The 15,767-nt window shown below is 48.5% G+C and overlaps 6 protein-coding genes across 10 annotated transcripts; 3 read left to right on the top strand and 3 right to left on the bottom strand.

Annotated features, from left to right (window-relative positions):
* Window positions 1-362: 362 nt before the first annotated feature.
* On the bottom strand, window positions 363-3,769 carry LOC118504711 (phosphate carrier protein, mitochondrial-like). 2 transcript variants are annotated; one of them, XM_036039544.1, is made up of 4 exons: window positions 3,633-3,769; window positions 2,133-2,537; window positions 1,252-1,592; window positions 363-1,168 (listed from the first exon to the last, which is right to left on the bottom strand). In XM_036039544.1, the coding sequence occupies exons 2-4, from the start codon at window positions 2,505-2,507 to the stop codon at window positions 823-825; spliced, it is 1,062 nt and encodes a 353-aa protein (XP_035895437.1). In that variant the 5' UTR covers window positions 2,508-2,537; window positions 3,633-3,769; the 3' UTR covers window positions 363-822. The 2 variants fall into 2 exon arrangements, with proteins under 2 accessions (XP_035895437.1, XP_035895438.1); XM_036039545.1 differs by lacking the exon at window positions 3,633-3,769 and adding an exon at window positions 2,604-2,826.
* Window positions 3,770-4,153: 384 nt separating this feature from the next.
* Window positions 4,154-10,383, bottom strand: LOC118504701 (sodium-independent sulfate anion transporter). 4 transcript variants are annotated; one of them, XM_036039531.1, is made up of 5 exons: window positions 10,174-10,383; window positions 6,446-6,662; window positions 5,952-6,380; window positions 4,933-5,884; window positions 4,154-4,862 (listed from the first exon to the last, which is right to left on the bottom strand). In XM_036039531.1, the coding sequence occupies exons 2-5, from the start codon at window positions 6,605-6,607 to the stop codon at window positions 4,582-4,584; spliced, it is 1,824 nt and encodes a 607-aa protein (XP_035895424.1). In that variant the 5' UTR covers window positions 6,608-6,662; window positions 10,174-10,383; the 3' UTR covers window positions 4,154-4,581. The 4 variants fall into 4 exon arrangements, with proteins under 4 accessions (XP_035895424.1, XP_035895425.1, XP_035895426.1 ...); XM_036039532.1 differs by having other exon boundaries at window positions 10,045-10,290; XM_036039533.1 differs by lacking the exon at window positions 10,174-10,383 and adding an exon at window positions 9,300-9,993.
* Window positions 10,384-10,398: 15 nt separating this feature from the next.
* Window positions 10,399-11,387, top strand: LOC118504715 (V-type proton ATPase subunit e 2-like). The gene is made up of 3 exons (XM_036039552.1): window positions 10,399-10,644; window positions 10,725-10,772; window positions 10,848-11,387. The coding sequence occupies exons 1-3, from the start codon at window positions 10,547-10,549 to the stop codon at window positions 10,987-10,989; spliced, it is 288 nt and encodes a 95-aa protein (XP_035895445.1). The 5' UTR covers window positions 10,399-10,546; the 3' UTR covers window positions 10,990-11,387.
* Window positions 11,388-11,568: 181 nt separating this feature from the next.
* LOC118504704 (probable proline--tRNA ligase, mitochondrial) lies at window positions 11,569-13,239 on the top strand. Its single transcript, XM_036039537.1, has 3 exons — window positions 11,569-11,768; window positions 11,837-12,100; window positions 12,175-13,239. The coding sequence occupies exons 1-3, from the start codon at window positions 11,676-11,678 to the stop codon at window positions 13,171-13,173; spliced, it is 1,356 nt and encodes a 451-aa protein (XP_035895430.1). The 5' UTR covers window positions 11,569-11,675; the 3' UTR covers window positions 13,174-13,239.
* Window positions 13,169-14,234, bottom strand: LOC118504714 (protein ARV1). Its single transcript, XM_036039551.1, has 3 exons — window positions 13,970-14,234; window positions 13,785-13,904; window positions 13,169-13,713 (listed from the first exon to the last, which is right to left on the bottom strand). The coding sequence occupies exons 1-3, from the start codon at window positions 14,114-14,116 to the stop codon at window positions 13,195-13,197; spliced, it is 786 nt and encodes a 261-aa protein (XP_035895444.1). The 5' UTR covers window positions 14,117-14,234; the 3' UTR covers window positions 13,169-13,194.
* On the top strand, window positions 14,235-15,716 carry LOC118504705 (leucine-rich repeat protein 1-like). The gene has a single exon (XM_036039538.1). The coding sequence runs from the start codon at window positions 14,354-14,356 to the stop codon at window positions 15,653-15,655; it is 1,302 nt and encodes a 433-aa protein (XP_035895431.1). The 5' UTR covers window positions 14,235-14,353; the 3' UTR covers window positions 15,656-15,716.
* The last annotated feature ends 51 nt before the right edge of the window (window positions 15,717-15,767 follow it).

The raw sequence follows: 15,767 nt of genomic DNA, 5'->3' as shown, positions 1-15,767 counted from the left end.
CGATGACGTCACCGACATGTGCTCAACGGATGCTTCGACCGAATGTTTTCATTTTTATCAGCTGATGAAGGACATCGGGCTTTGTCATTGAAAATGAAACCACCCAACGGCCAGTACGTAAGACAGTCAATATTACGAGAGCGTACAAAGGAAAGCTGGACCAACATTTTACAAGCTAACGTTATATAATGAAGGGATGGTTCCGCTACAATCACTATCCTACCTTCGGCTTTATGGATTACGGTTGATATAGCAAGCAGGAAAAATCTTCTCATAATTTAAGTAATTTACACTATAGAAAGGGACAATACAATAAGGACATTTCTCACATTTACAGAACATACACTGAACACATCGAGAGCTATGGTTACTAATCGTATCGTAATTCACTTTGTTTCAGGATTTTATTCACGATGATGTGGTTGTTGTTTTCGCACTGTGTAGCTCGAAGCTCGAAAGCTTTTACAAAATAGCTAATTGCCATCCGCCGCTTACGCACACACACATACGAGTGGTCACTTTTACCGTAAAACACAGACGTCGTTAGAACTGTCGCGAACCAAGGTTCGGCTCACACTCTCAATATCATGTCCGGTAGATGGAATCTCCGATTCAAACCCCACTTTCGCATCACGCACATAATTATCAATAACTGTACGCACACAATATTCACAAACACACTTTTCAAAACCTTCGCCGGTAACAAAACCATTTCGCTCTTTCTTCCGTTCCGTTGATTACTCAGCACGAAACCACCACTACCGAGTGTAGGTGGTAGCACCCATCACAAAACAATGGATTCCCTCTTTCACCGAGGAGGAATTACTCTACGTTCAGCTTCTTTTTCAGCGATTCCGGCATCTCTGGTGGTGGTGGGCGGGGGATGGAGAGGGCTACCTTCACACCGTCGTAGATGAACCACTGCAGGGCGGTCAGGGTACCGATCATGATGATACGCGGCGTCAGACCGTTCCACATGCCCATGAAGCCGAGCTGCTTCGCCACATCGAACGCAGACGATCCCTTGGCCTGGTTCAGCTTCGAGACGACCACATCGGCCGGGTGGGACACGACGGCACAGAACACACCGGCAATGTAACCGGCGGCGAACGTTACTACCAGCTGTTCACCCTTGGAGCATTGGTCACGTGGCTTCGGTACGACATGTCTGGTGGGGGAGAGAGAGAGAGAGAGACACACGCGTGTTAGATTAAGATTTTATCACCCACGGACAATGATAGTTATACGTACTTGTACAGCAGTTCAACGGTCTTTTCAAAGCAGGCGAACTTCATCATCGTGTACGGGATCTGACGGCACCACAGCGGAACCAGACCCTTGTAGAATGCCATAACGCCTTCCTCGCCCATCATCTTCGGCATGGCCTGGCGCATCGTGTTGGCGTATCCTGGCATGGTCTGAATCTTAACCTTGGCCGCCTCCAGCGGGGCTAGTGCAATGTCGGCGAAGAACTCAGCCGAAGCCGATGCTCCCAGATACACCCAGGTACGGTACAGGTAAGCATTCTCCTCGCCGATCATGCCAGCGTACTGGATTTTGAATACTTCATACAGACCGAACTTGAAGGCACCCTGGAAAGGAACGGTTTAAAAATTAAATCAGCATTCAACTCCTTATGTATGAGCATGTCTACAACTCCTTATTCCAACTGAAAGAGGTTGTTTCTCTTAAACATACTTAATTAGCTTCCAAAATAGATTACAGTTCCTATTTGTTGTGTCATCTGAACTATGCATTATTGATTTACAAGTACTACGATGCCCCACAACGCATTGCACAGAGTGTGAACACGTTTCTCAGGCAGCCACGGGCAGTAGATTGCGTAAGAGGCATGATGTCTACACTGAACCGATCCAAGGCCAGTTCAATTACCCATACAACACCATACCGTAGTATTGAGGTAACTCAACTCGCACGAACTGAATTATCTGATGCTCGTGCAGCTTGCATTAGAGAAGTGATTCCCAACCGAGCACATCGCTAAAGTAGGAGTCACATGGTTACGTGTTGAAACTCCCAGAAAGGTCATGGGCGGCACCCAATGAAAAGCAATGCGTCCCTCACGTGAGACATGACCGACAGACATACGTTCTTATCTATACTACACATACCTGTGCCGAGTAGCCGAAGAAGGTCGGTGCCCATCCCTTGGCCAGACCGCGCGCTCCCTCCTCCGCGATGGTGACCTTGAATCCGTGGAACAGATTCTTGTACTTGGCCTGATCGACCTGCAGCCGACACTTGACCAGATCGAGCGGTACGACGGCCGTGTGCGTGATACCGCACGACAGGATACCGCCGACCGCGCACAGGCCGAAGAATTCGTTCGAACCGAACTCTACCTCGCGGCTTGCCGCTGCCTGGACCGATCGGCCCGGCACGACGGCCTTCTCCACGCTGGCGGCGCTACCATCCTCGCACTGGACGCGTGTGAACGGTGTGCGGAACGGGGAGTTCCGGGCGGCATCCAGTAGTCCGGCAAACATGATGGTATGAATCTTTGTTCCTTGCGACACCTATCCGGAAGACAAATACACAAATGCAAAAAAAAAAAACATCGATTAGCGTTTAGGTTTTCTTACACGTTCTGAAGTGTTAAATCGATATCAAGTAGCCTGGGCGAGCATTACGACATTCGTTGGCGAGGAAGCAACCGACTACTTTAATCAGTCCGTAGAGCTAGCAACGAAGCTACGTCAGTGATAAGATAACGATAAGACTTTTACTAAAACACATTTTTTCCGTTCCAATGAGTTATATAAAATCGAATTTCAATTTCACAAACTGCATTCGATTTGCTATTTGAAGTACTGTAATTGCTATAATTAAATTATTCGAACTTTTTTAGCAGAGTTGATGAAGAGTGTAATTAGTAAACAGAGATAAACAAACAGTTTAAATTACTGGAACATCCTTCAGACATGAGATACAGAGGGCCAAAATAGCCAACTCCTCGAGCCCATTATATAACCGTTCCAAAAAAGCCGCAGCATGTCGTAAGCGCTTTGCTCATGTCTGGAAACTTGTAAGCTTGCCAAAAAAAATAAGGGTGCGGATTGAGCTTATCCTCCCCTCAAGCTGTCTCAAACAGAACACCAGCCGGAAAAGTTCGACCCGTGTTCACACGTCGAGGAACATTGAACAGACAATTAACGCATTTAGCTGGTGCCAAAACCGAAACCGGTGCATGCGTTCGCTCGTTAGAGAATGCGTCACGGCACGGTTACCAAACACAAGCGAAGGAGAGTTTCTGTCACGTGGAATTGTCTGCGTAGCATCGCCGGAACGTTCTAGATACGGATGGCTCTTCGATCGGATTTCGCTGATAGTAAGGCAATATTTGTCACAACAGCACCACTTCCTGCCCGCTGGAACCATCTCAACGTGCAGCAACTGTATCGATTTGCGTGACACAATTTGCACTGGCGTTGAAAATCACTCCCGAATGGCCTTGAAGCACAATTACACTTTCCCGTTAAAGCGCGTAGCAACAATCGCATTGTTTTAATGTTGTTTCACTACACAGCAAACGGAACATACTTTCCGCCGGACTGCAATTATGCTATTCGCCTATATTTTCCAGCATTTTTTTTCCAGGCACACGAACTTACCGGCTGAATCTAGTCAGAGATCAGGCACCGCGAATGGCTGGCTTTCGATTAACAACTTTCAGCCGATTTTTTTCCGCCCCTAGTGATGGCACTTCTCCAGTCGGAACAAAAGCTCTGATGTGATCCGCTCCAGTTTGCTGGAAGGAAAGCGAGCGAGCGAGCGAGAGATGGAGCGAGAAAAAAACACATGAACCGGAATATGCTTGGAAAAATGATTAAATTAAATGGTTCAAAATAATTAGAAATAATTTACGATATGCGAACGATCAGTAAAAATTGATTCTCAGTTTTTTATGCTTATTTTCCCAAAAAGCTTCGAAATAATCCGCTCCAAACTCGGCAGGATACAGACAGCTGTTGATCGGATTATCCGGGCCTCCGTGCATTGGTTTGAAAAGGCAGTTAAATTAATGTGCAAATAGTAGAACAATCTCAAACGCAGTACGCTGTTGTTAATTCTTCGATTGGTAACGGTGAACTGTTTCGGAATAATGCCCAACACAATAAGCATAATGACTGCGTTATGATAAAATGGTTCTGTTTGGATTTAATTTATTTCAATCGATATACACATAGCATACGGTGTGCGGACATGGTTCAACAATAAATTCGAGTCGTCGGTCAATGGCCAATTGGAACTTTTATCCGAGGAGTAGATTCGTTTTCAGACAAATGTAACCTCTGTCCGGGAGAGCTTTTGCATTTGTTTTTGTTTTTTTTTTAATCATAAACCTATAACAATCTTCGGGATAAAGGATACAGAAACAGAAAGGAACGTCAACGGTACTGCTCCACGATTTTACGCAGCACGTGCAATGAAATCTGACCGGATGATTGGATGATTAACGAGCGTAACATTAAACGATAAGTGAACGAAACAAGCACATCTACCTACACATTTACAGACACATACACAACACATAAAACAGCACACTAGACCACTACTGACTTAAGCCAACTCGATTTCAGCGATGGGCGGTGTACGTTCGGACGGTAGGAGCGGTGCAACGACTTCTCGCAGCTCATGCTTACCTCCCTCGGCAGTGGACAATTCTTGCAGCAGTGTCTCTAGCTCGTCATCGTTGGTAACTTCTACCAGGCTACTTTTCAGCGTTTCCTGCAGCAGTTTCCTTACCTCGCTGGATGATCCGTATATGATCAGGGGAATCTTTTTCTTCTCCAGCTCTTTGCGCAGCATTTGCAACCCTGTCGCGGCAGTGTAGTCAAATTCTATTACAAAAAAAAGAACAATATGAATTCTTAGCACGTAGGCCGCTGGAACCACGCTCATCCAACTCACCGTTCACTAACCGACAGTCAAACACAACCGGGATGTTGCCGTGCTGTTTGATCGCTTTAGACGTAACGTTTCGTACCCACTCGACAGCAGGGAAATAAATGACGCTATGATTTGGACGGATCAGAATGTACTGCGCGCCGGGGATTGTGTTCGCTACGCTAACCGTCAGCAGCGGGCGTGCTGTACGATACACTACAAATGCCAGATCGGTCAATACACCAGCCAACAGTCCCAGCTCCACGCCGACGATTAAACTCAGCACGAACGTTACAGCGCCCGGAATTAGCTCTCGCTTGCTGCAGCGCCACAACGGCCGAATCACTTCGTACTCAATCATAAAAATTACCGCCGATATGATGACCGCACTCAGAGCAGCCTTCGGAATGAACTGGAAGTACGGTGTCAGCACACCCAGCGCCAAAAGCACTAACGCACCGGTGTAAATGCCACCGATCGGCGTTTTCACGCCACTCGCATGATTAACGGCACTGCGCGAAAACGACCCAGTGACCGGGAAGGAACTGAAGAACGAACCGCAGATGTTGCTCAGCGAAAGCGCGACCAGCTCACGGGTCGGATTGATACCGCTTCCACCGAATGCTTTTGAAATGGCCACATTGCCAAGCACTGCAATGATTGGCACGAGCGCAATCGATGCACCCAATTCTTCGATCATGCCGGTAAAGCCCAACTGTACCGGGCTCGTACCGTTGGGTCCTCCGCCACCGGGTAGAACGGTACTGAACGGTGGTAGTTGAAAATCCGGTATACCTCTCTTGACGGTGCCTGTGAGGATAAAGGGCCGTTCGCCTCGCTGGTCGTAGTAGAACGCGACAAAACTGGTTACCAGCACGACGAGTGCGTTCCGCGCCGTTGCTACCAACCAGCAAACGAGCCCCAATGCCTTGCGGCCTCTCGTAGCGTCCGGGGGTGTCTTGATGTCTTTCAATTTCTAAAACACACAGAATGCAAAAAAGTGAGCTTTTCCACCGTTAATAGACGTTTCCTGTCCATCTTACCCTCATCGCCAGCAGTACTGCGATCGAGACAACGCCAAGAATACTATCGGCTACACGTGCTTCGGGAAGCTTTTCAATGACCGTACGCACGGTGCTGGCGAATCCTGACCCAGAACCACCGCGGATACCGAGCAGCGCTTTCAGCTGCGAGGCACCGATGATTAGCGCCGTGGCCGAAGTAAATCCTACCGTCACGGGCAGCGAGATCAGATCGACCAGTGCACCTAGCCGTAAGACGGCCATTAGCAACTCCACCACACCGGACAGGAAGCACAGCAGTATGGCAAGCTGCGGACCGGACTCTCCTCCATAGCCCGTGTGTCGACTGGTCATGAGCGATAGTAGCGCGGTTGGACCGATGGTGACCTCACGGCATCCGCCCAGCAAAGCGTACACAACGCCACCAACAAACGCCGAGTATAAACCATACTGTGGGCGAGAAATGGCGAAACGTGTTGAGCAAAATGTTTCCTGCTTACGCAGTAAATTCTTACCTGTGGTTCCAAACCGGCCAGCGTCGCATAGGCTAACCCCTGTGGAAGCACCGTCAGGCCAACCGTGATTCCAGCGATCAGATCCGCAACCACAAACTGTCCCGTGTACCCGCGAAGCCAACGGGTACCGGGCACAACACGCTCCACGCGTGACAGGCCCATGCTTTACAGGCGTTCAGCTTCTTCAGCTTCAGGTTCGGTGCACGTACGGAAGGTGCTTTGAAAGTGATAAAACATATTTCTTTAGTACGCACCCCAGCATCACTATCGGGCTTACTAGCATTACAACCGATCCGGGTGTACGTGTGTGTGTGTGTGATTATTAGCACAAATGTTTTCGGTTTGAATTTGTCGACGATATGCGACGCATCTGGCGATGAAGTTCAATGTCTGCCTACAGATATAAGGATTGATGGGGGAAATGCTGCAATGCTGGATGGCAATATAATGTCTGCCTTTTGTTTGATAATTTTGTGCGTATCGATCAACTGTACGATCGAACTGTACGAAAAGGCGATCTTCCTCAAGGACAAGAGTACTTCGGCCTGGCCCTGTTGCTACAAGGTATCCAATTCTGATACAACCACTAGTTCGACTCACCAACCACAGCATGTTAATCAATGGAATGTTTAGCTCACATGAACACGCTCATCCTGTATGCTAAGCCTGTCCAGCTCAGTAAGAACGAAAGTACCTACACCATCAACTGGGGGGGAAAGATAGTTCATAGAGACAGTAGTGAGCCTTCCTTATCGCCCTAATGCTCCGCAAACGGAAACAGAAGCAAACGGTGATCGCAGCTTTAAAACTTCCATTTTATCTCACCCGATACAACGTTGTTGATGTGCCAAGGCGCAGTAAGCTCGCCGAGGCAACACGTGCGCTGTAAACAATTTCAAACACGGCTCAGAGTAGTTGACTTGAGTTTAATCATTATTTTTGAAACCCTTTTCCGATTACCAGCAACCGAAACACCGGATCAATAAGTTCGCAAACAAACAGGCCAAAAATGTTGCTGACGAAGCAGCAGGGCAGCAACATAAACCCAAATGGGATTTACGTTTTGTGAGTCTCATTCAAATTTAACGTTGTTTACGAAGATGAAGAAGACAATTCGACAAAAAACCGGCTTAAAACCGACCAATGTTACGACCGACCGACAGGTGCGGGATTAGCTGGAAGGGAAGGCACCCCCGTCAACTGATCCTCGACGATCGAGACGAGAGTGAGAGGATTTATAGCGCAGTCATGTTTACTTCCAAACACAATCCCCAATCCTTACACGACCCGCCATCACACGCATTCGCACGGCGAGACGAGCCCATTTATGCTTTCACACCCTAACAAGTTGCCACGGAATTGGTGTAACCTTGCGTGCCAGCTTGGCGGGGCAAAATTCTGGACTAGCGTCTGGGTGGTGTATTTGCGCGAGTTTTGACCTCCGGCTGGCAAAGAGACTTCCGAATCGGCCCTCCTGGCCAGAATCAAGATTCGATCGATTGGAGAGAGAGATGAGAATCGTACGCATCATCCGGCACGAACCAGCCCTATCCAGATCAAACTAAATCCGCGTTTGAGACGTGTAAGACGACAAAACGAACCCTACCACACTACGTTATGACCCTCTTTTGTTGCGGTTTAACCTTGAAGTCCGCCCGTGTGTAAAACGTCGATTGACATCTTGCTTTGGTGAATTTGTGTTTTGCTATGCCTACAATAGCGTACCGCGGTGCTGTGTTACCACCAATTACGGTGATGTTTAATGCTTCAACTGGCCGATTTTTTTAAACACCCGTCAAGAGCTAAGAGCTGTTGAACAAACGCTAGCAATTCGCGCACAGATTACTCTTTTAAAACACGCGGGTACCCGAACGGTTCGACAGCGACAGCCAACCAAAGCATACAAAATCACCATCATTACACGTATCGGAGTGAAACGGTTCTACCATATCGAAATGGTAGAATGAACCGCCAAGCGCCATTATTCACAACAAAAGTCGAGGTAATTATGGGACGGTCTTGTGCCATGTTGTGGCCGTTTGAATAGCAGTGGAATAAACACGAGAACTCAGCGTGCGCATAATATTTGCCGAACCGTTAGTATTATTCACAGGAGAGGATAAATGATGCCAAGGATCAGGAACATCAAACTGGCTAGCCATGAACTGTTCAGAACACACCACACATCACCATGCGCTGGGACGGCGCATTCGACATCGGTTTTATCGGTCGTTTGCCCTAAGAATGCGGTTTAAACGCGCTACACTTTCACTAATTATCACTTACCAAAGCAGAAGGACCAACAGATTACGCTACCCGTGTTCCGCTATAACGTTCTACTTCTAGTGCCGCCGGCAGGCTGATAGTTTTCCTCATGCCCCTAAACCACTGAAGGGACAACACTCTCGGCTTCGACAATTTTAAACCACTTTTTAAACGCGCACCTGTGTTGAAGCACGCGCGCACGTGGCGGTCAAATACGATGGCGGCAAGGAAGCGGCTACCAAGCTAATGCCAAGTTGCCGAAACGGTTTCGATACGCAGCACGGTAGCTATTCGAACCTGTTCGCCTCGGCGTCTGGAACGATACAGCGCGAAACCAGCCGATCGGTGGGGTAACAAAACAAAACCTCCCGCTGAACGGAACTGGTGCGTGTTAGGTTCGTGAATGGTGGAAGGCTTCAACCGCGGTGATGATAGGCAATGGGGGAGGAGTTGATGGTGATGATGATGATGCTGTTACGAGAAACTCTCGCAGCATCACGGAGAGAACTGGATATATTCGTGGTTCTGTATCCTTGTTTTCTGCTTCAGACCGAATGTTAGGTAGCATAAAATGAGTTGCCTTTCTCACCTTCGATCACGATCGCGAGAGGAATGCGTTATCGCGAACGATCTCGTTTGGCTGGGTCAATGTGCGTGAACTCCGCTTCCAGTGGCAAGATCTGCGTATATGCAACCGTTGCGTAATTTGGCGGTGTTACGATCCAATCGATGTTGTCCACTAGCAAGTACGGAGGAAACTACAGCGCAGTGGAAGGCTTTCCTTCAGGCTGCAAACAGAATGCCTTTGTGTTGCTTTTTAATTTAAAGCTTTATCACCCGGAACATTCAGCAGTGAAGTGAGTGGAGAATAGCGGACGATTGCGTGCAATCTTTCTACAAACAGTCTTAACCATATTATCAGCACTGATTGAGGCAGCCCTCTTACTCCTAATTGAGGCAGCCTCTCGGTACTCCTAATGTATCTGGAATATCTGGAACCGGAGTAACGTTCCTCACGGTTTGAAGTCTTGAGGCAGTACGTACGATATGATCAACTTCCTTAATCCACTCCTTTTGTGCTTCTTAATGGGGCGTAATTTTGTGGATGTTGCGAAACATTAGTTGACCTGATTCGAGTACGAGCTACATCTACCATATACACTACAGCATACGAAAGATTAAATGGTAAAGGTGAGCCTAACTGCCACTTGAAATACTCTGCTGGAGAAGGATAATCGGTACTTTCAAACGGAGGCTTTAATTTTAACTACTAGTTCACTAATATTTCCTGCAAACTGATGCGACACACACACAGAACAACAGGAACTGTTTACCTTTTCTTTACCAATTGGTAGTACGATCATCGCTTTCACTGATGATCGCCAGTTGTGCGAGGTCCTCTGACTATTCAGCTGACCATTGCAGCGAAACTTTTGGGTGTAAATTGCACGAAACCATCTCACCTTTCGGCCACCATCAGACGGTGTTGGGAAAGCGTTCCATTTCCTTCGGCACCGCAATTTCCGCAGCCTGTTCAACGCAGCACAACAAATGCAACGTGCCGGAATGTAATTTCGCCGAAACAGCCGCACACAAATGTAAACACTTTACCCCCGGTGGCATATTTTGACAGCTGTCAGCTGAAGCTGCACGACGAATGACAGCCAGCAACAAAAACATACAATCCATGACGTCATTGTCCGTGGTCTGTCATGTGATATTTTTCTCTTCGCTATTTGGTTCGCAAGAAAATCGATCGATCCCGTGCGGGGTAAATAGTGGGTTTCTGGTCGCAAAAAGTATCGCCAAACTTTCCCCCCAAACAAAACCAACACCATGGGTGCATCCGCGCTGCCAATTATCATTTTCTCCGCCATCTTCGGTGTGGTTGGCATTGTGCTGCCGATTGTTGCGCCCAAGGGCCCGAACCGTGGGTACGTATAGCTTCTCCGTTGATCACGGGTGTAGCGCGTATTGACCGTGAATTTTGCACCCCCCCTTTCTTTACACACAGGATCGTCCAGTGTGTGCTGATACTGACGGCCGCAACGTGCTGGTTATTGTAAGTATATCCTGTCTAGGAATCCGCGAGACGGTGTAGTGGACCCCCCGTGACTAACTTTTGCTTTCCTACCAGCTGGCTGTGTTGTTACATGGCGCAGATGAACCCTCTGATCGGTCCGAAACTGCACCAGAACACGATTCTGATTATGGCACGTGAGTGGGGCAACCCGCTGCCAGATATGGAAGGATTCCAGCCAGAACATTCCGACCACTAAATCAGAGCGGACCGCAGCAGCGTATAACATCCACAGCGCCGAACGTGTTTAAAATTCACCTGGATTTGGAAAACATTCCCATCTTTACTACTGCTGCTATAGCGATCAAATTTCGTGTACATCTTTGTTGTGACTCATCAAGCATCGGGAAGCAAATTGTCCAACCACTGCACAACCGTTCCTGCGTCTCTGTGTGACCTTCATCTGGAGGATGTTTCCTGTCTGCAAGATACAGTACATTTCATGCAACCAAAATAGATCGCCGCTAGCTCCCTTTTGCGCTGGAACCTTTGGAAGGTGAAGATGCAGAGTTTGTTTTGTTTTTGCTTCTCTTCTGTTATGGTTTACCCTAGAAGATGTATTATATGAATAAAGTAACCTAAATCCCAACGGCGTGAGCGTTCCGAATCGAGGGACAACTTTGCATGTGAAAGAAAGTGTTGGATTGAATGTTGGGTTGTGTCCGATTTTATTCTTTGAGCGAACAAATTTTAAAATTATTTTAAATTTCCCACTGAACTTGTTATCTCGTCTGGAAAATATTTTTGACATGTGATTCGCCTCGTGACGTACTGAAGGGGCTGGCATTTGTTTACGTTCTCGCGCCGATGTTTTCGGTGGGCAGCAGCTGCCGGTCTCAGTGTAATTTAACGTTCTAAAAGCCGAAAAAAGAAGGGAGAAAAGCAATGCAACGAGCTTCTAAGCTGTTTCAACCCGCCTTAATAATACCCAAAAATGCTACCATAAAATCACAGGACATCACTTCCAAAAGTCAACGGGTAAATAATACAACCGCATGTCCCGCAACCTGAACATTGGCTGATGGGAAACAACTTTTCCTTTTCAGCTTATGCTGGAGCAAGGGCTCATCCGACAGGCAGGAAATGGAACGTTTTATCTACTACCGCTCCTACAGCGATCGCTACAGAAAGCAATCAATCTAATAGACCGGCACATGGAAATGATCGGCGCACAAAGGTTAACACTCCCGCTGCTTACATCCGCGGAGCTGTGGAAAAAAAGTGGCCGACTAGCTTCCAGCGATGGTGGAAAGCCGACAGAATTGCTGCAAACTACCGATCGGCACGGAAAGGTGCAAATTTTGGGCCCGGTAAGAAGAAACATGCTGTGTTGTACTTCCACTCGCAGTTAACGCAAGGTTTATTCGTTTTTTTTTTGTCGTAGACACACGAGGAATCAATCACGTCGCTAGTGGCAGCCATAGCACCGGTTACCTACCGTCAGTTTCCCCTCCGGCTGTATCAAATATCGACCAAGTTCCGGGACGAAATGAAGCCCCGGTTCGGGTTGATGCGAGCGAAAGAGTTCCTCATGAAGGATCTCTACACATTCGACGTCGATCGTGCCCGGTGTCAGGAAACGTACGAGGAGGTAAATGCCGCGTACGGCAAGCTATTTGCCGCGATAGGCATCCCATTCGTCAAGGTGGCTGGGGACTGCGGAACGATGGGAGGTTCGCTTTCGCACGAGTATCATTTCCCTAGCGAGGTGGGTGAAGATCAATTAATTCACTGTACCCGGTGCGGTATGCATTCGAACGCGGAACTGTTCGCGACCTTAAGCCAACGGTGTAAGAACTGCGCCGGGCAGGAAGAGGCACTCGAACGGCAGGCAGGCATTGAGGTAGCCCATGCCTTCATTCTCGAGGATCGATACACGAAAGCACTCGGTGCCGCGTGCCTGCAGCCAAACGGGAAACCTTCCACCCTGCAGATGGGATGCTACGGGATCGGAGTGACGCGCTTAATAGCCGCCTCGGTAGAGGTGCTTTCGAGCGAAAAGGAAATTCGATGGCCAGCTGCCTTAGCACCGTACCGGGTTTGCATTATTACACCGAAGGCAGGCAGCAAGGAAGAGTCGGAAGCATCTCCGTTCGTTGCACAGCTGTACAGAGATCTGCAAAAGGTGAACCACTGTGCCGGAGAAGTGATCGTCGACGATCGCTCACAGTTTACCATCGGCAAGCGGTTGTTGGATGCGCGCAAAATGGGCTATCCCATCGTCGTGATATTGGGTTCGAAAGCCGTCAGCGAGCAAGTTTTTGAACTGCATAGCTTAACCCTAGGCACAGAGTTAAATCTTCCCTACACCGACACTTTGGCCACAATAGGTGCGATCCTGTCGAGTGCAGAACCGCCGCCAAGGATTGCCCAAGAACTGTGAAATATAGGTAGGTTTGTTTTATTAAATAAATTCCTGTAGAAATACGCTCACGCGCGTCAAAAAGTATGCCTTCACGATGAACGCTAGCATCACTATCAAGCAGGAGCGTGACCGCGCACAGTCACTTACGACCGAGTGTATCTGTACGAGCGATATCACAAAGTACATCAGCACCAGCACGATATGGATGGCCATACCGGTCTCGGTTGCGTTCTCCTTCCAGATGATGATGGGAATGAACAGGAACTTGACTATGCTAGCTAGAATAACGCCGTGCAGCAGCATGTGCGGGTAAGTTTTCCCATTTCCCGCAACCTGCGGCACGGTACGATGTAGGGCACGGGTGAACAAATAAATGAACCCGTACAGCAGCACGAATCCAGCCACGAAGTGAACGGCCGAGAGGTAAAACCCTCTCTCGGACAGGAACGGATCGTTCACGTGTGACCGGTAGCTGATGCTCGTTATCCCCCCGAACGCATCCGTCCAGAAGCAGTACGCTTCGAGCAGTATGAGAATGACGCCGATCTTCCACAGATTCTGGAAACGGTCATAGCGAAACAGTGTGAGGTTTTGGAGTGGGCCATACGAAAAAAAGAACTCGGACTTACCTTACAATCCGAATTGTACAGGATGTGTCGATTGGCGGGTTTGGAAAGCAGTATTAAATCGATCAGTATGATGAGCACTTCAAACTCGATATACTTGTCGGCTGGTTTCTTGCATTTTTCCTGTAAAAAGCCACCATAATTACCTTCCACCACTCGTGTACATTACGGGGTTCGGAATTACATACACAGTCTATTATTTTCAGCACTGTGGAACTGATCTGACGATACAGGCCGGCCACGGGACGACCGCAGTTGATGCAGACGAACTTTTTCTCGCCCGGTTGATGTTTCAGGAGATCAAAATATCCTTGCAGCGGGAGTGATAGCTTCATTTTCGTTCCAGCTTCCCCAATTGGGCCTGTGTTTGGCCTCTTCAATGCAGCAACTGGGAACCAGCACCTTTGATCGATTGTTTGTTTACATTCAGCAAAAAAAAACGCCTACTAGATCAGCTGTCAGTTGCTGTCGAACACGCGCGAACACAAGCAAACATGAGCGTAAATAATACCGGCGTACGCGTACTACTGTAGCCAACGGATTAATCGTGCGTGTCCCCGTGATTGTCCAGCATGAAGCTAATCTGTGAAACTTGCACCATTAACCGTAATGTAACGGGAGGAAAACGGGCGTTCCTGAAAACGATCCTTGCCATCGGTAAAGGATCCGAACGAAAGTCGGACGGCACCAAGATCATGCTCATTACGAGCAGCAACAAATCCGGCACCCAGTACAACGTGCCGAAGAATATTAGTAAAATATTTACCCGTTTCCTGGACGAGGGAAAGGTGACCATTTCCTTCGTAATGCCCGAGCACGATGTGCAGATAAAAAGTGATAAAGTGCAGCTGACGGCATTTCTGAAGGTGTTGAAGCTGGTGCTCACCGGCGGCACACAGCCGGCGACAGAAGCATCGCAGACGCCGACCACCACAAATCCGTTTGCCCCGTCGTCAGCATCGCTTCGATTGCCGTGCCTTACGGTGGGCAAGAAAAAATCGTCCATCCTAGACTCGCCGAGCGTCCTGTCCACCAAGTGTGTCGTAACGAGCCGGAAGGACTACCCAGCGAAAGGATTTTCCCGCCTGCTCGTATCGCTGCAAATCTCCGACATAAAGCTAACGCGCTTCGACTCACAGATACTGCTGTTGCAGAAGCTGCGGAGTTTAAATCTGTCGCGAAACTGCATTCGAAGTTTGCCCCGTGCCCTCGGCCAGATGCGTCTGTGCGAGCTGGACCTGTCGGGCAACAGTTTGGCCGCCGAGGCCAGCTGGGATTGGTTGCTCGAGCCGAACGTTCAATCATCCCTGCAGCAGCTCAACATTTCCGACAATGGACTACCCTTTCTACCCGTCAATGTGATTTATGCGCGTTCACTGGTCACGCTTACCGCGGAGAATAATCACATCCGTAAGCTACCATTTGCGCTTTGGACGATGAGCCGGTTGCGGATTCTTTCGCTGGCGAAGAACCGCATCGATGCTGTACCGGAAACGTTGGCCAGAATGAAGCTAGATCGGTTAGATCTGTCGGAAAACGAGCTGCACTGCAATGAGGCGACGGTGCCGGATTTGCGGCTGGCAGCATCGGACTCACCCCACCGGCAACCGTCGAGCATGTTTGAGCTGGCCGCCCGCACAGTTATTCGTAAGAAGATTCCGTACACGTTTCCCGGACTGATTCCGTTCACCGTGCTGGAGGTGTTGCGCCGTGCGCCGCTGTGCAGCTGCGGCCAGCCGTGCTTCGAATCGAAAGTGTTCCTTCGCACGAAAGTGATTACGCTCAACTGTTCCTACATGGTGCTGAACGCCAACCAACAGCTGATGGCAGACTGTGTGTACTGCAGCGAGAAGTGCTCGCGGAAGTTGTGCTAAAAAAGTTAAGCAACTGTTCGTTTTAGTTAAATAAATTATTGCAATTCTCTCTTTTAACGTAGTACGATGACTTTCTTTCTTCGGTTGTTTGGAAGGAGTCTGTGAATCCACA

This window comes from Anopheles stephensi, chromosome 2, assembly GCF_013141755.1.
Source record: "Anopheles stephensi strain Indian chromosome 2, UCI_ANSTEP_V1.0, whole genome shotgun sequence".
NCBI lineage: Eukaryota > Metazoa > Arthropoda > Insecta > Diptera > Culicidae > Anopheles > Anopheles stephensi.
This window is presented reverse-complemented; position numbering and strand designations above follow the sequence as displayed.